The sequence below is a fragment of the Pseudophryne corroboree genome, chromosome 6, assembly GCF_028390025.1.
Source record: "Pseudophryne corroboree isolate aPseCor3 chromosome 6, aPseCor3.hap2, whole genome shotgun sequence".
NCBI lineage: Eukaryota > Metazoa > Chordata > Amphibia > Anura > Myobatrachidae > Pseudophryne > Pseudophryne corroboree.
This window is the reverse complement of record NC_086449.1, coordinates 529,012,918-529,040,888: the sequence shown is the minus strand read 5'-3', so window position 1 is coordinate 529,040,888 and position 27,971 is coordinate 529,012,918. Positions and strand designations below refer to the sequence as shown.

The following is a 27,971-nucleotide window of genomic DNA, read 5'->3' as shown; positions in this document are numbered from 1 at the left end:
GAAACTGATGTAGGCTGTTGTAGCCTAGCATAAAGATAAGCCTGACGTATGGTCATCGTACTTCATCTGGCCAAGGTCCACTTGGAAGCTATCCAACGCATCTTGCCTTCCTCATAGAGAAAACAATGTATCCGTGTTACGAACGGTTGTTGTTTGACTTACATACACGTGTAGTGCGCCTACCACACCCAAAGTAGTTAGAGTTCCTGTACGTTCAGATAATACCTGAACGACGATTGGTTAACTGATGTGAACAGAAGATACTAACTCAGGTAAGAAAAACGGCAGCGACCACAGATGGCCCGAGAGTAAACTGCGGCAATCCGAAGGCCCATTAGGTATCACTAGCATGACTGGTGTGGACTGTCGTTGATTCGCCTCCTCCAGCAAAGAATCGGCGTTAAAGGTGGAACAGACACCCTAGGGTGTATTGCCACGCTATTGTGAGATCATCCACTGCCAGTGCCTTTGGATTTCTTGATGCGAACACCTATCGGGTGTTTGACGATGTTGGCGAGATGCCATTATATCCAGTTGTGGGTCATTGCACCTCTGGACTAACATCTATAACACCTCTGAATTTACTACCATCCCTGTGGATGAAAATCCTGAAGGTTGAGAAACTGTATTTGAGTAGTCGATTTCTGGAATGAAAACTGCCGACAAGATCACGTGATGAAGCTCGGCACAAATTAAGATGCAAACCCTTCTCGCAGAGCCATGCGACATGAAGTCTCTTCTTGTTTGGTGATTTATGCAACTGCCGTCGCGGTGCTGACTGGACCTGAATCACTTGAGACTGGAGCATGTGAACTTCCTGTCACCGTGTATTGTACCTTGACTTGAGTTCTAGGACATTATTGTCGGTAATCTTTCCAGGTGTGAAAGACTATGTAGGACTACTACCCCCAACCTCTGAGACTTGCGTCAGACTACTGAATTAGGTAAATCCAGACTCGGACCAATCTCCCCGCGTTGAGATTATACGGTGCCACGAGAATAATGATACTCTGGCCCTTAGGGTGTGTACACATGGTGAGATCCTTGCTATGCCCGATTTTCACTTGCGATTTCCCTTGAACTCCCTGGAGCCCAGATAGCACAGATTTTGACTAACTTTTCTTGAGATATGGACTATGTGTGCTTACAATTTTGGCTTATGTGAGATGTCATTGACATGTGAGATGAACTAGATAGTACACCGATCTAGCAAGGATTGACTTGCCTGCACAGTCTATCTTTTCTTGCGATACCGACCAGGTGGGACCGCGCATTGGGATCGAATCGGGATCGCAAGGTGACTTTCACCTTGAGATGTGCACTAACTTTTCTTGCGATTTTGACTATATAGTCAAAATCGAAAGAAAATATCTCACAGTGTGTACGCACCCTTAGATATAAGCGCACTATCTAACAAATCAGTAGACAAAGGTCTGACCACTGTGCGAGAAGATTAATTTGAAAAGATCGTGAATGCCACTTCCGAAGTAGAGTGCATCTAAAGACGCCCCTATGTTTCCTAACAGTCGCATGCCCAAGTGCACCAAGACTTGCTGTGGATCGAGCACAAACTGTACTAGAGAACTAATACTTTGTGCTTTTTGTTGCTGAGGGATTTAATTCCTTGACACGAAACCCGGCTTGAATTGTAGAAATTGTCAATGTAATCGTGCTGAACAAGCACATTGTACATTAGTAATGTATCTTGAAGGAGCAGTTGTTGAGCCGGAGCTTTGATGAGCAGGTCATCTAAACACCGAACCATTATCACTACCCGGGATCTGCGAATAAATATTATCACAGACATCACCCTTGTGACTACCCAAGGCGCTGTGAGGGGCCAAACAGTAGTGCTTGAAAGTAATAATGGTTGTGTTGTACTGCAAACGTTTAAGTACAGATGGGTCCACAGTTATCTTTGCTAGTTAAGTACACATCCTTGAGGTACAGTGAGAATACGAATCCTGTGGTTGTAAACCTGCCAACACTGAGCGCATGAAAACCATCTTAAATAAGTAGTAAGTTAAGTACTGATTGAGCCTCTTTTAGGTTCAATATGGATTATGACAGAGCCGTCCGGCTGTGGTACTACAAAAAGATTGTAATAACCTTGAATCTACGAGAGACTGAGTAGCGGTCTACTGAACTGCCAAAACAGCCAGGCTTGTTTTGGATGTTGCCTTGACAAACCACAGCAAAGGTGGTAGACAATGGAACCCTATGTTTTGAACACTAAATTGTGTATCCACAGATCTGTGGATTCCCGTAATAACGTCAAATGAAACATCAGAAGATTTGCTCACACAAAAGAAGAAATGAGACAATTAAACGCTTGCCATGCCATTGGCTTGTCAGCAGCCTTCGTGTCCGAACGACAGTTAATGGTTTATTGACAACCACGTCCTCGACCACGTTTGTAGTGAGTTGTAGGACAGCCTCGAAAAGTGTCTTCCTTGTAAGAACTGGTGTGGCAATGGCCGTAAACAGACTTTCATGCCGCAGCGTGAGAACTTAATCTTAACAATTTAGGAGTAAATAACATATTGCCGCGTAAGGTAATGTTTCTATTGAATCTGCCCCTCTGTAGGCAAAGTGTCTGTCAACTACAAAGATTGACACTGAACTCCGAGAACTAACTTGGCTGACATTTATAGCAGTCATGCGTCAATCCTCAGCCGATCTACCAATTTGAGTAACAAGCCGTAGAACTGTTCTGAGGTCAGATGTGGCTACCAACTACGTTGCCTATGCCACTATAACGTCGTTAACCCAAACCCCCAACTACAGCATATACATTTCCTTTAGCATAGCTTGAATGTCCACTCTGACAGGTCATTAAGAGTAGTTGCAGGTGGGAATTGACATTTTTGACACCAAGAAAAGCGGTCATAGACTCTGGTATAGAGAATGGCTTAATAGAATTAGAACAATGAAACACACAGACCCGCCCAGGTTCTCGCTGTGTTCAATCCAATAAAAACACCAGCATTTAAAAAAGGTTCCTTAGTGTCCTTAAAATTCAGAACCTTGCGCTGGACTGATGTATGACTGGCTGGGCTATAAATAACTTCACTATGTGACTCGTGGAATCGTGTGTGATAGATATAAGGTCTGGCATTGAATCGTCTGACTTCAACACAGCTGAATCTGTTAGCATGCGACCCCTGATGGCTACTGTTAGTGCAAGACTTGACCTTGTTAATATACAGTTAGAAGGAGCCGCCCAAATAGGATCAGGGTAGATGTCCATATGCGGACTGGTATTCCCACTGTGCACGTGGATTCTCTTAGAATACACTGGTACTGACCTTAAGTAAAATGTGCATAAACTAGAAGAGTATTGCAACTGACACACACTAATTCTGTGACAGAATTCCTAACACCACCCCTGCTCCTCTAGTGGGGAAGTGTTGTATGACCATAGTAAACTTCCTGGACAAAGAAGCAGGAAGTCGAGTTAAAATGGTGTCCAGCCATGTGCTTTCACCATATCTTCAGTAGAAGTATCTTATTAAATTACAGTAACATTAGCCACAACAGATCTTGTGTAAGTATGCATACATTACATATTACCACGTATATGCGTCATATACACATATGTAATATATACCTCTTATGTATATATGCCATATTACAACATTTCATGTAATAAATCTATATGTAATAAACTCTCTCTATACAATAACGAGATACTCTTGTTGTGCCGAGTATGATCCTCCCCCCGTCTCCCGCAATCTCCCCCCCATCTGCAGTGCTCCCTCCTCTCCCACTGATCAGAACTAGCAGGGAGCCGGAGAGCAGTGGGGAACGGAACAGAAGCCCAGCGGCGACGGCCTGTCTGTCCGCGGCTGGGCTGAGTAGCGGGTGCGCACTGTGATCAGTGTATGTATGTATTCCGGCATCCTGCCTGCATGCGTAGGCGGGCAGCCGGGCGAGCATCGGCGGCCAGCAGGGAAGGCATCCGGCGCCAGCGTTCAGAGAGCATCGGGCGCCAGCGGGGAGAGTACCGAGCGGCGGAATTACCCATAGACCACACTCCCTGCACCTGCAAACTCATCCACACCAGCGGCAATAGCACGCCTGGCTGGAGGAGATGGCTGCTCAATCCCGGACCCTCACTTCTCTGTAAGTGGGGAAGGGATCGCATGCTGCCTGGCTGACACGGCCGTGCTTCTCCTGCAAGCGCCCACGTGTCAGCCGCGACTGGAGGGAGTACAATCCCGGACCCACACTTCTTAGTTAGTAGGGAAGGGATTGCCTGTAAAAGCAAAATAACAATTAAAAAGTGTAAAAAGTAAAACAAAATGGAGCCATGAGCTCAAGATGTGCTTCCCTGAGGCACATAAAAAACACTGAGGATCTTGGGAGTATGGAGGAGGGAAGAGGAGGTTACACGTTTAAATATGCCTTCCGTGCTAATGCACTGTCCATATCCCAAGAGTACTCCAGTGACCCCTAGTGGATGAAAAAGAAACAGTACTTTTTGTCCATACATTCCAATCTGACCACGTTGTGGGGCACTCACCCGATTATAGCTACAAATACAATTTCCTGTATTATTATCATCAAGGGGTGAATACAAATGTACAAAACACATATTTTTATATATATATATATATATATATATATATATATATATATATATAGTCATAACTTAACTTAATAGCTCTAGTAAATTTATATTTAATCACTTGGTACCGTCTGTATTCTGTACAGTCTTTATAAAGTGGAAAACCACTGCTGTGTCATTTTTAGAATGCAACTTAAAACTCCCGTCACTCTTTATGACGACCATAACTGGATAGACTGATTTGCTCATGAATGATCGGTAAGTCAGTGGAGGTCTCTCAGTACAGCAGTGTTGTAAAACCTTAAGGAAACTAAATGTAAGGTTGTGAGTGCACATAGGGTCATTGCAAAGAAAGGTTTTCGTCTCCAGACCTTTTTTTTGCTTGCAGCACAGCATGAGACATGCTAACACAGCACAGCAGTGGGAATGAGGCCGAAACAATTCAGATTGTCCATACATATAGGCAGACTTGTACGTACAGCACACAAGATAAATGGCAGCACTATAATGATCCTCTGTTGCATTGTGTAAAGCAGGGATGGGGAACCTTTGGCCCTCCAGCTGTTGAACTACAAATCCCAGCATGCCCTGCAACTGTTTTAGCATGGCATGCTGGTGGTATGTGTAGTTCAACAGCAGCATCCCTGGTGTAAAGACACAGGTACCATTAACAGTAACATGTACAGTATTCTTAAAAAAAAAAGTCAAGAGTAGAGATTTGCAGTTTGGTTTTAATTCAGCAGCATATTTTACTTTAAATACCCAGCCATTAGTGCAGTTATTTATTCCCATCTTACCAAAAACAGGATGTTCACTATATTGCAGCAATATTTTTATTTTTTTATTTTTTTTTAACAAGAGCAATAGGAAACCGTAAAAAAAGTTCAGATCCAGAAAACATTTTAATACCTTGCATTATTGGAACTGTAATGTTACAACTGCTTCCAGTTTAGCATGGAAAAATATTTCTATCTGTTGAAAAACTCCCACTTTATTTAAAAACAAATCTGAGACCAAAACTCACCGTTCCCGGACACGTTCTAGTGAGTGTTAAGAAACATAAAAACAGAAATGTTGGGGCCGAGACGTTCCCTGTCCTGCAACAGCAGCTAAGTAGAAGTCGCAAGCAGAAACTATGCTGCTATTGCATCGGTTGCAGCACAATACAAAATTTTTTAACTAAAAATACAAATTGAACAGGCTCAACAAACAAACAAAAAAACAAACAGTTATTATGGGATACAGATTGTGCTAATGTCCAACACCTACACCACATGCCAACTTGTGGTCTTAGTAAAGGCAACTGAATTTGAATAATCAAAATACAATACGACTTTACAGTGTCCCATAACATGGAAACTAGTAACACCATAAAATATCAGTCATTGATCAGTGATTGCTGAATTGCTGCAACACTCAGACATGAAGTCTCCACACAGTAAATCAACAGATAGTAGACCACTGCGCTCTAGGCGGCTGCAGTTGTGTAGACCCTGGGTGTCACTCAACACCCTGCAATATAGACATAAACAGAAAAAATAAGTACTACCTCAACCGCGGTTGAGGTAGTACCTATTTTTTCTGTTTAAGTCTCCACACAGTGATAATTTGGTTAACCTACGGCAGGGGTGGCCAAAAGGTAGATCGCGATCTACCGGTAGCTTGCAGAGCATCTGCCGGTAGATCGCGACCAACTTAACTAAACAGCTCCCCGTAGTGCAGCGCACCGGTGACATCATGATGTCACCAGCTCGCTGTGAGACCATCGCTGCTGCTTCTCTTCCTTCGACTGCCTGGCCTGCCTGTCGTGGCGTGCTGTCATGGGGAGCTACTGTTCCGCCTGGATGCCTGCTCGGTAAGTAGTATTGTTACTGAAGTGTTATATGGAGAAGGGGGAGGGAGGAAGAGCTGGGGCTGAGACAAATTAATACAGGTTGAGTATCCCTTATCCAGAATTAAAAATCCCAAATTTGTGGGTCCCCTACTGAGATAATGACATAAATATTATATATATTATTTATAAATATATATATTTAAAGATAATATATATAATACATATATCATTATCTCAGTAGGGGATCTAAAAATGTGGGATTTAGAATCTTGGATAAGGGACACTCAACCTGTATATATTTTTTTGTTTTTTTTTGTTTGTGAGGGACAATTTTTTTTTTTTACTTGTATGGAACAGTGTATTTGTACTATTGTGTGGGGGGACAATGAGTTTTCACTCCCGTGTGGGGGGGACAGTGCGTTTTCACTCCCGTGTGGGGGGACAGTGAGTTTTCACTCCCGTGTGGGGGGACAGTGAGTTTTCACTCCCGTGTGGGGGGACAGTGCGTTTTCACTCCCGTGTGGGGGGACAGTGCGTTTTCACTCCCGTGTGGGGGCCAATGCGTTTTCACTCCCGTGTGGGGGCCAATGCGTTTTCACTCCCGTGTGGGGGCCAATGTGTTTTTACTCCTGTGTTTGAGGTTACCACCTGTGGGGGCCAAGTTGTGATTTTGGGTGAGACAGTCCCCCTACACCCTGTGCAACGAGGAGGTCACACCCCTTATCTAGGCACGCGCCTGTGTCACACGCTATTGTCCCACCTAGGTAGATCACGAAAGCTATGCAGCTTTCAAAGTAGATCACCAACTCCAAAAGTCTGGCCACCCCTGACCTACGGCAACCAAGTTACTGCGATTTTCCCACAATAGCAGTAACTTATGATATTTTCATATGTGACTAACACAGATATAGGCGAGATTAAATTGTTGGCGAGTATCTCGGCCAACCAAATTACCACAAAATCCACTGCAACGTGCAGCAGCAGAATTGCGCTCAATTGTTCGCTACCCAATAGGGTACAAGCACTTTTCAGCGAATAGGGGAGCAAATCGGCCCTGTGAGAAGGCAACTTGCCCCGTTTAAGTGACATTTCCATGAGCAATGCAAAACCATCACCATTCTCATGGGAAAAATATAGACATCACACAAGATGATCGTACACGCATGAAAAACAAATTCAATATCATACTGCAGAATTATGCAAGTGATCTTAACACTGCCAGAAATGACTGAATGTGCTAGAAGTTTCTTTGAAGGAAATATTGCATTTCACAGCTATGTTGAGCTTAGGAGCCTACTTCAAAAGAAAAGGGACTCATCAATAGCTGAAGAGTGATTTGGGGGGAGGGGGTGGTGGAAGAGTTTGCAGTCTTGCATAACTGCAGTTTATCAACTATTTTTCTACTTATTTTGAAAATGGTAATACACAAGCCTTTAATAATACTGCCGTTTTGCAAACGGCAGCCAAATATATACGCAAAACTGTAACAATGACATTCCTCCAATAGTCAGAATTAAAGAAAAGAAAGAACCCCTCGTGTAATTTGCTAACATCCAGGATGTGGTGTAATATGGAATTTAGATATTCTATTTACTGTATAATTTACTTTTGAATAGACAAAGAATAATCTACTTGGCCATTCCCTGAAGGTTACCTTATTTATACCTTTTATCCTTTTGAGCCTGGCTTTAAACTTGCAAATACTCTTGAACTCTTAAGAGAATGAGAAAGCTCATTGAGAAAGGATATAAAGTGGGAATCTCGTTCTGACTTTTTGGACTCAAAAATAACCACAATAGTAAAATGTGGCTCAGGACGTGTTAGAAAATATGTTCTCTGAACTTTGTCATCATAGAAGTGAACAACTTTCTCTAAGGTGTTGAGGTCCGCACTCTTGTCAGTCATTAGCAAAATGACATTGGGCCAGTGCATAACAGGTCTGTCACTGGGTAGTGACACTATGGCAGGGTATTGGTCCACTCCTTTGGGGGCTTCTCTGTAAGAATCTGGATGGTGGTACCCATGACCCTGAAAGCTTTCTGAACCCCGGTTATCAAATATTAAGGACACATTGACGGCATCATATTTTCTGATGAAGCTGGAGATTTTTCCAAAGTAATCAGGATTAGTCTTCGCAGTGAGGGTCTTCATCTCGGAGCTCTGACGACTTAAAGCTTCGTGGAAGTAAAAGCTGAACTTGGCAAGCAGGATATTTTTGAATTTCATGAGCCATAAGAAGAGATGGGGAGGCTGCACTGCCTTTTGGGACTGCCCTCCAAACAAGTGTTTCTTGGTCTCCTTTTGTTTCTCAAATATCTGACCCCAAGTCTGTAGTTTAGTGTGAGCATTGTGCAAATTTACAAGGGACAGCAGATACTTCCATTCAAAGATCAGACACTGAGCCTTTAAAAGATGGGCAAGAACATCCACTTCAAGCTGGAAGCCATTCTCTAGAGGAGACAATATAGGATGATGAAACCTACAAAACAAAAAAAGTGAACAGTAAAATAGTTTTACCTACCCAAAACGTAAAAGGTTTTTAAACTAAATAACAAAACCTCACTACTAGACTGCCACAAAAATTACCGCATTAGTGTTCATCCTGTTGGGCAAAAAGCACAGCACTGGTAAAACGTCAGCAATTCTGTACATTGGTGTAATAAGCCACACTATTTTTTTTTTATTTTTTTTTAGTAATAAACCTGGTCTATTTTAATGTTCTGAAACAGTATGGGCGGGATTTAATTGTTAACCCTTCTGCTACCAGGGCCGCTACCAAATAACACATCACAATTTCTCGAAGCATGTTTGTCTGGACTAATGTATTTTCTACTCTGGACAGAGCACAGTTCTTTCAGATAGGTAATGATCTGCTAAGTCAACTATATGACATCTTTATTTTACAGGCACTATTTAAAAGAAAATTAAATACAAAGTTGCTTGAAAAAACAAACCCAAAAACACTTCAAAGGAGAGAGGACGAAAAGGGGCATGGCCTCTGGACATGCCCCTGTTCGTAACTCTTGGGGGCATGGCCAGCACTTAGGGAGATGCTGGGCTGCCCCCAAACTCTAGTGAATACATGCCATCTATTCAACAGACAATGCGTGCTAAAAAGCAACTATTCCCAACCGCGGAACACTGCAGCCTGCAGATGGAGACAGCAGAGCGCAGGCTGTTTCAGCAGGGCGCCTCCAATAGGACAGGATGCATTTTATTTTAAAATCGGGTGCCCTGCTGAAACAGCCTAGCAGGAACACTACTATCTATTATGCATATCACCTGCGCAATAGGTTGTAGTGTGAAAAGTGAAACACATACCAGTTATTCTATGTAGCGCATACATATTCTGCAGTGCTTTACAGAGTATTCGGCCATTCACATCAGTCCCTGCCCCAGTGGAGCTAGCAATTTATATTCCGTACCACATGTACACACAGACACATTCATGCTAGGGTTAATTTTGTTGGGAGCCGTTTAACCTACCTGCATATTTTTGGATTGTGGGAGGAAACCCACCAAAAGTACGGGGAGAATATATAAACTCCACACAATTAGGGCCATGGTGGGTATCAAACACATCAAAAGGACATAGGAAATTCTTCAGTGATATGCGTCTGAAGTGCACATTACTTTTCCTAGTACATCTGTGAACAATCCCTTAGTGGAAATCTATGGCAAATGCTGAATGAACGGCAGTGATCAAATCAGCAGTACGATTTATATGGTCGCCAGAATTTGCCATTTAGAGCATTGTTATGTTATATACGGATTGAAGAGGCCCCAAACATGTGGAAACAGCAGTTCTCCCATTTGAGTGAATATATTCATGTAAATGTAAAGAACTGTATTTTTTACTTTTTGGTGGGGAACCATTTAGAATGTAACTATTTTGCCATAAAAAACAAAAAAACAAAAAACACAACAACACTATTTGCATTATGATCTATTTTTACAGTTCAAACTTCTTTTTCTCATTCATTTCTACGGCTTGAAATCCATAAACTGTACATCAGCTTTCTGGTAGACATGGGAACAGTTTTCCAGCCATATGGTTTCCACATTCAGCATCTCTTTTGTTTAGAAAGTGTTAAGCAGGGTACACACTGGGTGATATTTTATACGATATCGCTCATTTTCACCCTTTTGAGCAATATCGTTTGTAATATCGCCCACTGTGTACGCACTATGGGCCTGATTCAGGTTGGATCGACCACAAAAATTACTAAAAAGGATGCATTTACTGTGAACGCCAGAGGTGTTCGTGGGGCGGGGTAGCAACGTTCCGTTTCTTAGGCAGAGACGGAACGTTGCGGGGGCGTGATTAGGGCGGCAGCGTGACGTCACACGCAGCTTCTGACCCATTTTTGCGATCAAGCAGAAATTGCGGTGCGATCGCAATTTTTTGCTTGGTCAAGGTGGTGGTGGTGGGGGGGGTGATGGTGGTTCTGCATGATGGGCAGCGTTGCCCTGCGATAAGCGGCCATCAGTATGCGATCACAAGAATTGCAACTTCTGCTACTTAATAGAATTTGCAATCCTTACTGATTTAGGCCCTATATCGTTAATAAGGAGCGCTTCCATAGGTCATTAACAATATTGCTGTCGTATATGTGCATGCAGCTCAATTTTGGCTATGTCCTTGCCAAAACTGCACGTTAGGGACGGCGGCGGGGTGATGTCACTGATCAATATCGTTCAGTGTGTACGCACACTATATTGACCGCCCAGGTGGGTAGGAAAAACACTAGGCAATATTGCTCAGTGTATCAACTAGTGTACAAGTGAGCACAAGACCCCGAAAGCTGTAGAAGTTGTACTGGAAGTTGACGCTGCATGTGCCGAAGCGGGTGCCAGGCGCTGGTGCTGAACGGAGCAAGGGAGCAGGCAGTGAGAGCTTGAGCTGCCCCTCCGTGTGTGTGTGTGTGAAGAAGCTGAGCAGGCAGAGGGACAGAAAGCTCTGTGTGTGCGCAGTACACATGCTGCGGGCACAGCATGTGCAACGCAGGGAGACTCCTGCCTGATTGGGTGCTAGTGTTGGAGTGCAGGTGAGGAGCAGGGAACTGAGCTGCCGCTCCAAGGGCATGTGTGCAGACAAAGAGACGCTGACCAGAAGTGCCAAGAACAGAAAGCAGTGCCGTGCCGAGCTGTGTGGGACAGTGGACCGTGCGGGGGACGGGAGGTGACGTGTGCCTGAGACGCAGAGCTCCCTCCGCAGATACTACTGGGGACAGGTCGGAGGTGCAGGAAAGCCAGAGCCTGAACCTCAGGTGCTGCAGGACAGCTAAAGCCGACCCCTTGAAAAGGGAAGAAGTGCGGAGGTACAGCATTTCCGCAGGAGGAGGCCCCCACAGATAAGTATTACCTTACCTACATTATTGTATTGTTTTTCTTCTTTTCTCACTATCCCCTTCCCTTGATTTGAATTACCAATTACTGTTCTGTAACTGTTCTGCGTGAATAATGTTTTTCTTCACAGCTAGGCAATAGTACTGTATTGTATAGCATAGGTTGTATCGTTTTTCTTTTCTGAAGGTAACAGGGAGTTAGTGTTTATTAAAAAAAAAAAAAAAAATGGGTGGGGCCGTGATTGAGAATCTCACTCAGAGCATGACTTGCAAAATGTATGCGCACCTGGAGCAACCATACCTGTGTTATTATATCTGCGCAAGGTGTGCGCGAACGGTTGCCCTGGAAGCCCAGGTAACTGATCTAGAGCAAACCATTACGCGACTGAGGGGTATTCACAATCTCGAGCAAAGCTTAGATGGAACGATGGAAGAGATGCAGGGGGGGCGGGGGGCGCAGGTAGAGGACGACGAACAGGTAGCCAGCTGGGTCACAGTTAGAAGGAAGAAAAAGAGAGGGAGGCACGACATCTCTGAACTATCAAACCCGAACAAATTCGCCCGATTGGACGAGAATTCGGTAGATGATATTGAGGAAATGACGGAGCTGGAGGAGACTGTTCCCTCTAACAACCAGAGGAGCGGTCCATCCAGCACAGATTGGATGAAAGATAGAGAGGTACCCAGGCAGATTGTGGTGGTAGGGAATTCTATCATCAGGAAGACAAATAGGACAATCTGCTACCAGGATCGTGATCGCCGTACGGTCTGTTGTCTCCCGGGTGCTCGGGTATGACATATCGCGGAACGGGTAGATAGATTGTTGGGAGGGGCTGGGAATGACCCGGCGGTCTTGGTGCACGTTGGCGGTAGGTGGGATGTTCTTAAGAAAAGATTATAGGGACTTAGGCCAGAAACTCAAGGCAAGGACATCAAAGGTAATATTCTCTGAATTACTACTTGTGTCACGCGCTAGCCCAGGGAGGCAGAGGGAGATCAGGGAGGTAAATGTCTGGCTTAGAGACTGGTGTAGGAAGGAGGGGCTTGTGTTCATGAAACACTGGGCGGACTTCTCAGTGAGGCGCCATCTTTTTTGTCACAACGGATTGCACCTGAATGAGGAGGGGGCAGCAGTGCTGGGGGGGGGGGGGGGGGAAGGAAGGATGGTTAGAGGAGTTTTTAAACTAGGTGCCTGGGGGGAGGTCTTAGCGCGAAACTACGGGTCATGCAGTGAAAATAGTACGGATGGAGGTAGTGAACTAAATGGGGGTGGAGAAGGGGGAGGGTAAGAGCAGCCGTCAAGGGCCCTAACATGGGTACTATTAAGGGTATTACCAAGTATATTGCTAAAACATTAAATAATGACGATTATGAGTCATCGTTACTGCATATAGAAAATGAAATACCCAACACAAGGGGAAATACTTATCTCAATTATATGTATGTAAACGCTAGAAGCCTTAAAAAGGTAAAAAGGGGGAACTAGAAGTCCTTGCAGCAAGCAAGCAGTACGATATTATAGGCATTACTGAAACTTGGTGGGACGAATCTCATGATTGGTCAGTCAATCTAGAGGGGTATACTCTATTTAGGGGGTTCAGTATGGTATGCCGACGGTCGGGCTCCCGGCGACCAGCATACCGGCGCCGGGAGCCCGACCGCCGGCTTACCGACAGTGTCGCGAGTGCAAATGAGCCCCTTGCGGGCACGGTGGGGCGCGCCACGCTATTTAATTCTCCCTCCAGGGGGGTCGTGGACCCCCACGAGGGAGAGTAAGTGTTGCTATGCCGGCTGTCGGGATTCCGGTGCCTGTATACTGTGCGCCGGGATCCCTTCAGTCGGCATACTGAAGACCACCCCCATTTAGGAGAGACAGATTAAATAAACGGGGTGGGGGGAGTTGGTCTTTATGTAAGGCCATTTTTAAAACCTGTTATATGTGAAGATATTCATGAGGGTACTGTAAATACTGTTGAGACGTTGTGGGTAGAAATTGCATGCCAGGAAAAGGGAACAACAAAGATAGTATTGGGGTTATGCTACAAGCCGCCTGGTATTATTGTGTCCGACAAGGAATTGTTGCTGAAGCAAATTGAAAAAGCGTCAGGAGCAGGAGACGTAATTGTGATGGGAGATTAACTATACGGAGATAAATTGGAAAATTAATGATTCATGCGAGACTGCTAGGGGTAATACGTTCTTAAACATGTTAAATGATAACTACTTACTACAACTAATCGAGGAACCAACTAGGTACAATGCAATCTTAGACCTGGTATTAACAAACAATGGGGAATTGATATCAAATTTTATAGTAGGGGAGTCCTTAGGAAACAGCGACCACAATACGGTCACCTTCAATATCAGTTTTCATAAGCAGCCCTATGTAGGCTCAACTAGGACTTTAAACTTTAGCAAAGCCAACTTTGACATGAGGGAAGCTTTAAGGGACATTGAATGGGAAATTTTGTTTAAAGGAAAAATACTACGGAGAAATGGGAGGTGTTAAAATCGCTGCTGGATGAGATTACTCAAATTTATTCCCTTGGGCAGCAAAGAAAGGGCTAAAAATCCCAAACCAATGTGGATTAATAAAAAGATTAATAGGTACTAATAGGCAGGGAAAAAAAATGAAAATACATTTATTTTTTAAATCGAGCTTTCAAAAAAATACAAAATCAGACATTCCAGCACTATAAGGCTTGTAACAAAATATGCAAAAATGAATAAGAGCTGCTAAAGTAGAAACTGAAAACCTAGTAGCCAAGGAAAGTAAATCAAACCCAAAGAATTGTTTTAAATATATCAACAGAAAAAGATTAAAGAAGGAGAGTACATGCCCATTAAAAGACAGGCTGAAAGTCTTAATCAAAAACGATAATAACATAGCAGATAAATTAAATTAGTTTTTCTCATCTGTATTCACGAGAGGACCAGATGCAGGAAGTAACAAACAACCTCAATAAAGATAATGTCACACTGCTAAGTGCTTATTTAAGTGAGGAGGAAGTCTGTGACCGATTAAAAAAACAAAACAAAAAAAAAAAACCTACGATTAATAAGTCACCTGGTCCCGACGGAATTCACCCAAAGGTTCTCATGGAGGTTCACTCCGAACTAACAAGACCACTATTTACGATCTTCAATGACTCACTTACATCAGGCACAGTTCCCAAAGACTGGCGTATAGTGGAGGTAGTGCCGATATGCAAATAGGGGAGTAAAGCTGAACCTGGTAACTATAGACCAGTTAGTCTTAAGTCTATAGTGGGGAAACTACTGGAAAGTATTCTAAGAGATAGTATACAGAAGTTCCTTGAAACCAATAAGGTTATTAATAGGAACCAACATGGATTTGTGAAGGATAGATTATGTCAAACAAATTTACTAAGCTTTAATGAAACAGTTAGTGCAAACCTTGATCAGGGTAAGGAGGTGGATGTAATCTTTTTAGACTTTGCTAAAGCATTTGACACAGTGCCACACATGAGACTGATCTATAAATTACAAGAACTGGGGCTAGGGAGCACAATATGCACTTGGGTTAGAAATTGGTTGGTTAATAGGGAGCAGCACGTTGTGGTAAATGGAACTTTTTCAAATTGGAAAAAAGTACTTAGTGGCGTGCCAAAAGGGTCTGTACTTGGACCACTACTGTTCAACATTTTTATTAACGATCTAGCAGTAGGTCTAGAAAGCATGGCGTCATTTTTTGCAGATTATACCAAACTGTGTAAGATTATAAATTCGGAGGAAATGCCGAGTCTCTCCAGAACGATTTAGCTAAACTGGAATCATGGGCAGCAAAATGGAGAATGAGTTTCAATACAGATAAGTGCAAGGCACTTTGGTAGCAAGAACAAAAATAACACATGCTCACTAAATGGGGTGAGTTTAGGGGATTCTGTACTGGAAAAAGACTTAGGTGTTCATTTAGATAGCAAACTGAGCTGCAATACCCAAAGTAGGATTGCAGCAAAGATGGCAAACAAGGTATTAGCATGAATTAAGCAGGGAACTGATGCAAGGGATGAGAGCGTTATACTCCCATTATACAAATCCCTAGTGAGGCCACATCTTGAATACTGTGCACAATTTTGGGTACCGTACTACAAGAAGGATATCCTGGAGCTAGAAAAGGTTCAGAGGCGGGCAACTAAACTAATCAGAGGAATGGAGATGCCGGAATACCAGGAAAGACTTGCAAGGCTAGGCATGTTTATACTAGAAAAGAGGAGATTAAGAGGGGACATGATCAAAATATTATATATATATATATATATATATATATATATATATATATATATATATATACACACACACACACACACATATACACAGAGTTAGCGGGGGATCTGTTTTTAGTAAAATCGACACATAGAACACGTGGACACCCGCTTAGGTTAGAGGAGAGGTGGTTCCGCACACTAAGGCGAAAAAGTTTTTTTCACAGCAAGAACAATACGAGTTTGGAATTCCCTGCCTGAGAGAGTAGTAATGGCGGACTCTGTCAACATTTTAAAGAATGAGCTGGATACATTCCTAATGGATAAGAATATACATGGTTATGGTGCATAGCTCACAAAAAAAAAAAAAAAAAGAGTAATAAACATAACGGCCGACTTTAGCACAAGTTAGAATTAGTCCTGATAATAATTCAGCATATGAGACCACAAATAGGTTGAACTCGATGGACAAATTGTCTTTTTTCAACGTCAGAAACTATTTTACTATGTTACGAGCAAGTGTGGGACCATAATGCATAGACCAGATATTGACCCAAGCCTAATACACATAACAATTCAATTATTTACATATACACACACACACACACTGTATAAACCTGCATCATTTACACAATACCACAGCAGCTGCATAATTTCAAGATGATTGCACCCTCACCTGGAGTTGTACTTCTTTAAAATAGCTTCCAATATATTAATGAGCTCTTCAGAGTTTATGAATTTTTGGCTGCTCAGTGTGTACATTTTTTCATAGAAATCTGCAATTTCCATGCGAGCTTGGACAAAAAAGCACAGCTGCTCCGAGAGATGTGAAAGCAGTTCTTCCAAATGAGGGGCAGTCCCACCAATGGCATTCCTGCCTGTAGTTACAACTTTCTTGAGTTCATTGTACAGTGAGGTGTAATTTGTCCTGATGGAATCTTTCCTGCTAAAGAATGACTGGCCACCTGCAAAAGAAAACACAGACACTTGTATAAAATCCACTGGCTTGAAAAGACCATTTGATGACAAAATAACTAACTGATGTTATATAGCTAGTAGCTGCAGTAATTATGTTACACTATGGAACCAAGACCGGCATGCACGTGGCTACAAAGATCAGAAATACTGAAGACTGCATTCTACAGGCATGAAGATGGAGAATTCTGCTTTGGACATTCAATCAACATTTGTCATCTGGACACATCTGAGAGAAAATGTTTGGTAGGCTGGATCTTGGAAATGATGAGATCCGAGACCACAGGAAAGAGAAGCCCTTTATTCTGCTAGGTAACAGGACATTCAATTTAATTCACTAAACACTGCACTTATACAAGGGTTGTGCAATACCTTTCCACGTGGACAAAAAGTATTATATTTACAAAGTGAACATTACATTTTATGAAAGTATTCGCCAGAGGAGTCTATGCAAAGTTGCATGTGCTAAAACCACTTGATGAAGCAGCTGGACCAGTCTGAAGCAGGTTTGGATGAAGGTCTCCACTGCAGCTTCTGGTGACTCAAAACCATACCCACACATCTTGCACTTGATCTGTGGGAACACAAAGAAGTCGCAGGGGGCCGGGTCTGGACTGCATGGTGACTGACCAAGCTCCTGGATGCGTTCATGGGACAGAAAATCGGGTTCACTACGATCTGCCGGCGGCCGGCCTCCCGGCGACCAGCATACCGCTAAGCGCGCCACACTATTTTATTCTCCCTCCAGGGGGGTCGTGGACCCCCACGAGGGAGAATAAGTGTCGGTATGCCGGCTGTCGGGCTCCCGGCGCCGGTATGCTGGTCGCCGGGAGCCCGACCGCCGGCATACTGAAGACCACCCCAGAAAATCCACCCCTTTCCTGGACTTGTGGACCTTCTTTGTGAATGGTACAGCAGGAGAAGCGTACTGAATACGAGCCAATAGTATCAACCAACATGCCACCAATCACAAATGATCTCCCCTTACAAGAGAGTGGTGGGAAAAACTCTGAAAAGTACACAGCAGTCCCTAGAAGAAGACCCCAAGAGCGTTGAAACGCATCGGGCACGAACACTGACCCTCTGACTATCCTACTACCAGTGCGAGTCAAGCAAGTACCGGTACGAGCCGAATGCTATCCACGTGGCGCCCTGCACCCGGAAGCAGACAGCCGCGATTGAAGAGAACCCACGGACGGAGAAGAGAAGGTAAGCCGGTGGGTTACAGAGAGTTCGTGTAGGAGGGGGGAGGAAAGGTCACTATCCAGAGTGTCCGCTCTCGGCGTACGGGACACGGTGACGGCTCTGAACAAGCCTACACCAGCGGACCTTTGCCGTAGACCGGGTCTGCCCTTAAAAGCGTGCAAGTCCTCGGTGCCCTGTCTGTACACTGACAGGCACTAGAGGACTGACGTTAACAGGGTCGATTGTGGTCCGGAGCTACTTATCCTCCTTACCCTCCCCACACACGCCTGTTTCCTCAACCCCGGGGTAACACCGCAATCAGCGTAAACCGGCAACGTACTAGTACCCACGGAAAGTTAGAAGGATGCCGCACACTGCCTTGATTGACTGTATCTGCACTGATCTATTGTATATACCACTGGTTCACAGCATAACAGGATTCTCTACAGTTTTGAGCCGGACAAGTGAAGATCTACAGAATAAATCCACTCCCTGATTGGGAGATTATCATTGCAGACAATTTAATTTGACTTTACACTTTATTGTCAAAACTGACTTATAGCCCAACTATCAGCAAAATTCTATATCCACTGTCTTACAGAGGATTAAGATATCATAAATATGCTATGACAGAATCAAGCTACCGCTGCACCATAGAAACAGTGGACTTACTGCTACAGTCAATGCACAAACTGGTCATTACGAATTTGTATATATTTGTCATATTATTCTTCAATCCACACATCTCTTTAGATATTTTGATTTATAATTTTCAATATTTTATGCTAGTGTGTCACAAGTTAATAAAGCCTTTGTATTTTATACGTCACTCTCTTTCCTTCATAAGGTTCCTAAATACACCCTAAGGTTTTGAGCGCTACAAAATTTCCATATATTTGTATTTATAGGTGGGTCACCCCTATTTTTGCAGCAGCTCGCCGAACCATATCTACCCAGTGCGCTGGTACAACCCACTCTCCAAAATATTTTGAATGGTCAACCTGAGCCAACGAGCAATAGATTGCTTGGAAGCTGGCCGACCAATCTTGGAGGCATCATAAAGGACAAACAGCGAGTCAGATTTCCGATGATGGGCCGTCCTTTTGACATAAATCTCTAGAGCCCTGACCACAACCAAGGACTCAGGACCAAAAGAAGCGTCAGACAACACTGGAACCACAAGAGGCTGATTCACATGAAAGGCTGACACCACTTTAGGCAAAAACTGAGGACGGGTCTTAAGTTCCGCCATGTCCTCATGAAAAACCAAATAAGGGCTCCTACAAGATAAGGCCCCCAATTCAGAGACCCGCCTGGCAGACGCCAATGCCAATAACATCACATGCTTCCAGGTGAGACATTTTAACTCTACCCTATGTAAGGGTTCAAACCAATCCGATTGGAGAAAGGACAGAACCACATTGAGGTCCCACGGAGCTGTGGGAGGCACAAAGAGTGGCTGCAAATGAAGAACTACCTTTAGGAAAGTTTGTACTTCCGGCAACATGGCAAGCCGTTTCTGGAAGAATATAGAGAGCGCTGAAATCTGGACTTTGATGCGGCCTAAACATAGGCCCATATCCACTCCAGCTTGCAGGAAAAGTAGAAAACAACCAATTCAAAACTCCACATGAGAAACCTTTCTACTTTCACACCAGGAAACATAATTTCCAGATACGATGATAATGTTTTGACGTAACCATCTTCCTGGTCTGGACCATGGTGAAAATAACCTGGGAGGGAAGACCCTTTCTTGCTAGAATCCCCCTCTCAACTTCCAAGCCGTCAAACGTAGCCGCTGTAAGTCTGGATAGATTAACGGACCTTGCTGAAGATCATCTTGGAGCGGCAGAGGCCAGGGATCCTCCAGATACATTGACAGGCGGTCCAAGTACCACGCCCGTCAAGGCCAATGCGGGGCAATTAAAACTGCCTGAACGCTTTCCCTTCTTAGCTTTTTTTTAGCACCCTTGGGAATAGCGGTAGAGGAGGGAACAGGTACACAAACTGGTACGTCTATGGTGCCGTCAGCGCGTCCACTGCTACAGCCTGCGGATCCCTCGTTCTGGAACAGTAACGGCATAGCTTCTTGTTGAGACGAGCGGACAGCCCCACCAGTGAATTAACTGTTGAAACACGTAAGGATGTAGGCCCCATTCCCCCAGATGGAGGTTGTGTCTGCTGAGGAAGTCTCCTTCCCAGTTGTCCACTCCCGGAATGAATATGGCTGAGATGGCCCTTGCGTTGGTCTCTGCCCAGAGGAGGATTTTTGACACGTCGCATCGTCAGTCTGCTCCTTGTTCCCCCTTGTTGGTTTATGTACGCCACCGCCGTGGCGTTGTCCGACTGAACCTGGATCGCCCGATCCCTCAGGAGATGAGAAGCCTGCAGAGGAGCACTGTAAATTGCCCTGAGTTCTAGGATGTTTATGGGCAGAGCAGATTCCTGTCTTGACCATATCCCCTAGAACTGGGCCCCTTGGGTCACTGCTCCCCAACCCCGGAGGCTGGAATCCGTTGTCAGTAGAATCCACAAGTGGATATTGAAACTCCTGCCCTCTACCAGGTGAGGAACTTTTAGCCACCATAATAGAGAACTCCGGGCTTTCGGAGAGAAGGTCACTTCCTAATGTATGTGAAGGTGAGAACCCAACAATTTGTCCAGCAGATCCAGTTGAAATGGTCGGGCATGAAATCTGCCGTATTGGATTGCCTCGTAAGCAGCCACCATCTTGCCCAGTAATCGGATGCCAAGATGTACGGATACCTTGCGAGGACGAAGCACCGAGCGGACCATAGCCTGGATAGTCAAGGACTTGTCCACCGGGAGAAACCTTTTGAGATACAGTATCCAGTATCATTCCCAGGAACTGAAAACGTTCTGTCGGTTCCAGATGAGATTTCTGAAAATTTAGGATCCACCCATGATCCGTAAGTAGGCGAGTTGTCAGATCGCCGCTGTGCAGCAGACGTTCCCTGGACACAGCCTTTATACGGAGATCGTCCAAGTAGGGGACAATGTTGACTCCCATCATGCGCAGTTGCAGCATCATCTCCACCATGACCTTAGTGAAGACCCTCGGAGCTGTGGACAATCCAAAGGGTAAGGCCTGAAACTGGAAACGGTCGTCCAATTTGGCAAACCTGAGGTAAGCCTGATGAGAGGGCCACATGGGGATGTGTAGTAAGCATCCTCGACATCCAGAGACACCAGCGGACACCACCACCTGCAGGGATTCCATCTTGAATTTGAACACAACCGCAGATACGGGTTTCGAGACTTCAGGTTCAAGATGGGGCGCACCGAACCGTCCGGTTTTTGAATGACAAAAATACTGGAGTAAAACCCCCTGTTACGTAACAGAGGAGGTACTGGAACCACCACCCCCGTCTGCAAAAGTTTTTGAATAGCCTCCTGCAAGGTAACTTTTGCTGCGGGTAAAGCTGGTAAGCCCGACTTGAAAAACCTGTGAGGAGGGAGTGTTTGAAATTCCAGTCGGTATCCTTGGGAAATGAGGTCCCTCACCCAAGGATCCCGGAAGGACTCTGCCCACACGTGGGTGAAGTGCTGAAGGCGAGCACCTACCGGAAAATTGCCTTGCCGCTGGGGCCAACTGTCACGCGGAAGGCTTTGCGGCAGGGGATCCGGTGGTCTGGTACAGGGATAGAGCAGGTGCAGGTTTACGGGACCGAAAGCAAATAGGTAGACTTACCCGCCGTTGCTTGGCAGATCCATTTATTTAATTTGTCTCCAAACAAGGCATCACCTGTAAAGGGAAGATTTTCTAGACCCTTTCTGGAATCAGCGTCCGCCAACCACTGGCATAACCACAGAGCTCTGCGCGCCGAAAACAGCCATAGCAGTAGTGCGGCCATTTATCTTACACAACTCTTTAATATCCTGGCTCATAAAAGTTGCAGCATCCTGTATATCTTGCAGTAGAGTAATGACCTCATCCCGGGGCAGAGAGTCTAAACCATAGGTCTTCAACCTGTGGCCCTCCAGCTGCTGCGGAACTACACATCCCAGCATGCCCTGCCTCAGTTTTACCATGCCTTAATAGCAAAACTGTGGCAGGGCATGGTGGGATGTGTAGTTCCGCAGCAGCTGGAGGGCCACAGGTTGAAGACCCATGGTCTAAACCATCAGTATCAGACAACTTGACTACCGCCCTGGAAATCCACCCACAAACTATTGTGGGACGTTGTGCAATGCCTGCTGCCGTATAAATTGCCTTGAGCGTAGCCTCAATTTTATGGTCTTTCAGGGATACAGCCCCTGGTGCTGGCAGTACCAATTTCATAGTCTGGATACAGACGTATCGACTAACGTGGGTTTTTTCCCCATACTTTCCTGTCCTCAGCTGGGAGGGGAAAGGTAGTTAAAAACCTCTGAGGAATTTCACATTTCTTATCAGGGTTCAACCAAACCTCCTTGGCCAGGTAGTTTAATTCCTTAGACACCGGAAAAGTTGCTGAGCACTTGAGTCTAACATTAAAGTATAACTCCTCATCTGGTTCTGCCTCCTGATCCGGTATGTGGAGGACCTCTCTTACAGCAAAAATGAGAGCCTCCACCCCACAACAAGCTGTCCTCATCCATATCATCATCACCCACATCAGGCTGATCAGAATCAGACTGGAGCACTTGTGGCAGAGGGGGCTGAGAAATCTTCTTGGCATCTGCTGCTTTAGCCACGCAATTAATAGAATGCTTTAACACCTGTCTCTCTGTTTTAGCTGTAGCTAATTCTGAATTGACATTCGGAATCATGCTTTTAAAGCTATCAAGCCAGTCAGGTGCCTGTGAGCTGTGTCCCTGTGGTGATAAGGAACATTGTTCACACGAGTGACTCCGCTGAAGACAGGGTTGAATTTTACAAGCAGTACACATTACCATGTCCACAGACATCCTACACAACTGTAAAACAACGCAGCCCACTATCCAAACACCTCCACACAGACCCCAGACAGCCCTTGCAGTGACACTGAGGAGCGGACACCAGCACACACAGAGCAGTATAATATGAGTAACTAAATATATGACCTGACAGTAGTGCAGCGGCACTGCCACCGATGTGCTCCCCCTCCCCCCCTTACTATGAACCCCTGGTAGCAGTAGAGTCCTGTAGCAGCATGGGTCTCCGGAGGAGCAGCGTGCATGCAGTCTGATCCGCAGCAGCGGGAAATGGCGCCTTCCCGCCTCAGGCCCCGCTTCAGGAAGCTCTGCCCCCTCTAACGGCGCACGGTCCCTGATCCAAATTTTTATACTGGCTACGTTACAAACATCAAATATGCAGACACTACACACAAAGCCTTTGTTGAGACAGTGAGCACTGAGGGCTTAGCCAGTTTGCCTGCGGCGGGCACTGCAGCTCTGGGCCCGTGACCGCCACGTGATTTGGCGCAAAACTGCATCGGGGACCCGCTAACCGGGACCCCGGTGTAACACTCACCGCTGTGGGCACACATACTGACTAAATGTTATCAGCACATCCGGAGCTCAGTGTCCTCTCAGCTGGGTTCGGTCCCCCCTCTAAGTCCCACGAAGCAGGTAGCCTGGTTGCCAACGAGGGCTACCTGAAAATAATAAACTAAAATAAAAACCAAAGGAAACTCTCTGGAACTCGAAAGAACTGCACCCGGCTCCCGGGCACATTTTTCTAAACCGAGTCTGGTAGGAGGGGCATATAGAGGGGAGGAGCCAGCATACACACACTAAAGGTTTTTAAAGTGCCAGGCTCCAGTGACCCAATCTATACCCCATGGTACTAAAGTACAAGACCCCAGTATCCACTAGGACGTAAGAGAAATACAGACATTAAAAATGTTGACAAGGTCACAATACCAACACTTAAAATGTCGACAGGTAAAAAAAAATAAAAAAAAAAAAATCGATATGAGTTTTTCATTGAAACCGACTTGTCCATACTTTACCATCCCAGTGGACGTGGAGGGGCATTTTGACCATGTCAGTATTTTGACCTTGTTGGTATTTTGACCATTGGTCAATTGTTGTCAGTAGTTTGACCGTCGGGATTTTGATTGTAGGTAAATCATACCGAACTCATACATGCATTTTGTTTTTATTCTAGAATTATTAGTGGTAGCAAAAGCAACTGGAAATTATATATACTTGCACAATCTCTAGTCCTCAAAGTCTGCCATTACAGTACAGGTTTTAAAGCTATCTATGCTAGAGTCCAGATGGCAAAATCAAATTGACTGAGGCACTAATTAAGTCACATTTGCTCAAGCATGGATAGCCTTAAAACTTGGACTGTAATGGCTGAGTTTGGGAATCTCTGCTCTATTACTTGTTTGTTTATTATCATTTCCCCACAAGTCTGCCATTTTATTTTCTAATATACTTGGGTTAATACCTCTTTTTCACTGACATGAAAGGAGAGGGTCATATCTGGCAGAGCATGAGAGCATAGTTAATCAGCAAAAGAGAAAAGACAACTCTTTTTATGGGGCACTCATTAGTAGTAATCTAAAACGTAACTTTTATTGAAACGGACTCACATTAGACATACAACATAAAACACTTAATTTCTGGGAATGTTATCGGTATAACTGGCTGTATTAATTGTAACAACCCCCTGCAAATAATTTATTGTTCCATTAGTCTGACAAATCACACAGCACTGTCTACCTTGTGGCTAATTGATTTGCCCCGTAGGGTAATGAGTAAATACTGTGTGTAAAGCACTACTGAAAATAAAGGTCAGAAAGAAGATAGGGAGGAATAGATGCTAATGCCTGGTTTCTGCTTTTGAGGATCTGCTTGAAAAGCATCGAATCCCCAATGAGCATGAGAGCATGCAGGGGAGGCAGCGTCACGTCTGGCAGTGCATGAGGGGGGGGGGGGGGGGCAAGAGCTGCGTCACGTCTGGTAGTACATGCAGAATGGAAGGGGCAGCGTCATGTCTGGCAGTGCATGGGGGGGGGAGCAGCGTCACGTCTGGCAGAGCATGCAGAGTGGAAGGGGCAGCGTCACGTCTGGCAGTGCATGGTGGGGGGGAGGGGAGAAAGCAGCATCACGTCTGGCAGTGCATGGGGGGGAGCAGCGTCACATCTGGCAGTGCATGCAGAGTGGAAGGGGCAGCGTCACGTCTGGCAGAGCATGGGGGGGGGGGGAGCAGCGGCACGTCTGGCAGAGCATGGGGGGGGAGCAGCGGCACGTCTGGCAGTGCATGCAGAGTAGAAGAGGCAGCGTCACGTCTGGCAGAGCATGCAGAGGGGAAGGGGCAGTGTCACGTCTGGCAGAGCATGGGGGAGGGGGGGGGGGGGGGGGGGAAGAGAGCAGCAGCACGCCTGGCAGAGCATGCAGAGGGGAAAGGGCAGCGACACGCCTGGCAGAGCATGCAGAGGGGAAAGGGCAGCGGCACGCCTGGCAGAGCATGCAGAGGGGAAAGGGCAGCGGCACGCCTGGCAGAGCATGCAGAGGGGAAAGGGCAGCGGCACGCCTGGCAGAGCATGCAGAGGGGAAGGGGCAGCGACACGCCTGGCAGAGCATGGGGGGGGGGGGGGGGGGGGAAGAGGGCAGCGACACGCCTGGCAGAGCATGCAGAGGTGAAAGGGCAGCGGCACGCCTGGCAGAGCATGCAGAGGGGAAGGGGCAGCGGCACGCCTGGCAGAGCATGCAGAGGGGAAGGGGCAGCGGCACGCCTGGCAGAGCATGCAGAGGGGAAGGGGCAGCGGCACGCCTGGCAGAGCATGCAGAGGGGAAGGGGCAGCGGCACGCCTGGCAGAGCATGCAGAGGGGAAGGGGCAGCGGCACGCCTGGCAGAGCATGCAGAGGGGAAGGGGCAGCGGCACGACTGGCAGTGCATGGGGGGTGGAGAGCAGCGGCACGTCTGGCAGAGCATGCAGAGGGGAAGGGGCAGCAGCACGTCTGGTAGTGCATGGGGGGAGCAGCGGCACGTCTGGCAGAGCGGAAGGTGCAGCGGCACGTCTGGCAGTGCATGGGGGGGGGGGGGGGGTAGAGCAGCGTCACGCCTGGCAGAGCATGCAGAGGGGAAGGGGCAGCGCACGTCTGGCAGAGCATGCAGAGGGGAAGGGGCAGCGGCACGTCTGGTAGTGCATGGGGGGGTGAGCAAAGCGTAGCGTCAGGTCTGGCAGAAAATGCAGAGGGGAAGGGGCAGCGGCATGTCTGGCAGGGCATGCAGAGGGTGAAGGGGCAGTGTCACGTCTGGCAGTACCATGGGGGTGGGAAGAGCAGCGTCACGTTTGGCAGAGCATGCGTGGGAATAGCATAAGGTGGTGACAGGTTACCCGGCTTCTGCCCCAGGAAGCTCATGCTGTGGTACGCCTTCTCCGCCGCTGCCAGGTGAGCCAGCGCCGCCAGCATGGATGACCATGATGCCCCGGCATTCTTGTTGGCTTCTTTCTCCCGCTCCACGTGGTCCTTAGCCTTGTCATAGGAGAAGTGCCCGAGGTGGGAGAAGAAAGTCTGCAGCACGGTCTGCTCCGCACTCGCCGCCGAGGGCGTGAATGGGATCATCACCGAGGTCGTCATCAGCAGCAGCGGCTCGTCGTCGTCATCATCCTCCCCCCCTGCCTCCAGTAGTAGCACCAACCCCGGGGCAGCCGGAGCATCGCCCGCTTCCTCGGGCACCACCATGCATGGAGCAGGCGGGGAGAGACGGGCACTCCGGGCAGCAGCTGCGGAAGGACACGCTGCACACCAGACTGTTTACTTCACACACGTGACTGCGCCGGAAGCGCCGCGCTCCGCCTGACGTCACTATTTGCTCTTGCTCTCTGACTAGCTTTATTGATAACATACAATAGTTAATAGTTATTGCTGTTCTATCTCCAGGGGCAAACGCAAGATTTATCCGGGGGGGTGGGTGGGTGTTTCTGTCTGTCTGTCTGTCTGTCTGTCTCTCTCTCTATATATATATATATGTGTGGGGTGCAGTTAAAATGCCGGCTGTCGGGATCCCGCCGTTCAGGAGACCGACACCGGAATCCCGACATCCACAGGGTGTTCCACTCGGTTGGAGGGTCCAAGCCACCAACCGAGTGTGAATATAACGTGGCGAACAAAGTGAGCCATGGGGACCAAGGTGTTGCGAGCTCAGGTGACTCGCTGCCTCGCTTCCAACAGACAGGATGCTGCTGTCGGTATTCTGACAGACAGCATCCCGTGTACCTGTAAAACATACCGATATATATATATCTATCTATCTATCTATCTATATCTATATCTATGTTGGATGACGGGCGGCATTCACGGGACTCCACAAGTAGGGAAAACTTTTATCAACATTTCGATTTAATTATAAATCATCATCAGGATCATGTAACAGTACAGTACACAGATACACAATATTTATAACTCACCCCGTGCACGCCATACTCCTCCGCTTCCCGCCACCGGACACCTTTCAGTGACGTCACTGCCAGCGACGCACGCTGTACAGCGTCTCCTGCTTGGTCCAGCATCCCCGTTGCCCAGCAGCGTACGGAGACCCGATCATGTGACACCATCACCAAGCTAAAAACAGTGGGGATGCAGAAACAGCAGTGACAGCCTCATAAACATGTTGGCATTCTTAGATCCCAACATATAAACATATCAATCAGAACTATGAATACTACAAAAAAACAATGAAGCTACAAGTGGCAAATTTCTACATTCCTTACAGGGAGCATCTCTCAAGCAATTGGTGATGGAGCCCACTCGCAAAGATTCAATATTAGATTTAATTCTTACAAATGGTGATAGGATATCCGACATATGTGTGGGTGAGCACCTGGGATCCAGTGATCATCAAGCAGTATGGTTTAGTATAAAGACAGGATCCAACTCCTGTCACACAA

General features: G+C 46.1%; 1 protein-coding gene across 1 annotated transcript; it reads right to left on the bottom strand.

The window, feature by feature from the left end:
• Positions 1 to 5,283: 5,283 nt before the first annotated feature.
• Positions 5,284 to 26,893, bottom strand: KICS2 (KICSTOR subunit 2). The gene is made up of 3 exons (XM_063927571.1): positions 26,418 to 26,893; positions 16,655 to 16,943; positions 5,284 to 8,883 (listed from the first exon to the last, which is right to left on the bottom strand). The coding sequence occupies exons 1-3, from the start codon at positions 26,764 to 26,766 to the stop codon at positions 8,073 to 8,075; spliced, it is 1,449 nt and encodes a 482-aa protein (XP_063783641.1). The 5' UTR covers positions 26,767 to 26,893; the 3' UTR covers positions 5,284 to 8,072.
• Between the last annotated feature and the right edge of the window lie 1,078 nt (positions 26,894 to 27,971).

What these genes read in the sequence shown, in the direction of transcription:
- KICS2 (XM_063927571.1), bottom strand. Translation starts at nt 26,766, where the DNA reads ATGGTGGTGCCCGAGGAAGCGGGCGATGCTCCGGCTGCCCCGGGGTTG. An exon ending in CTTCCTGGGGCAGAAGCCGG is followed by an intron (nt 16,944 to 26,417) that starts GTAACCTGTCAC and finishes TTTCTTTTGCAG; the next exon opens with GTGGCCAGTCATTCTTTAGC. An exon ending in TTAAAGAAGTACAACTCCAG is followed by an intron (nt 8,884 to 16,654) that starts GTGAGGGTGCAA and finishes TTTGTTTTGTAG; the next exon opens with GTTTCATCATCCTATATTGT.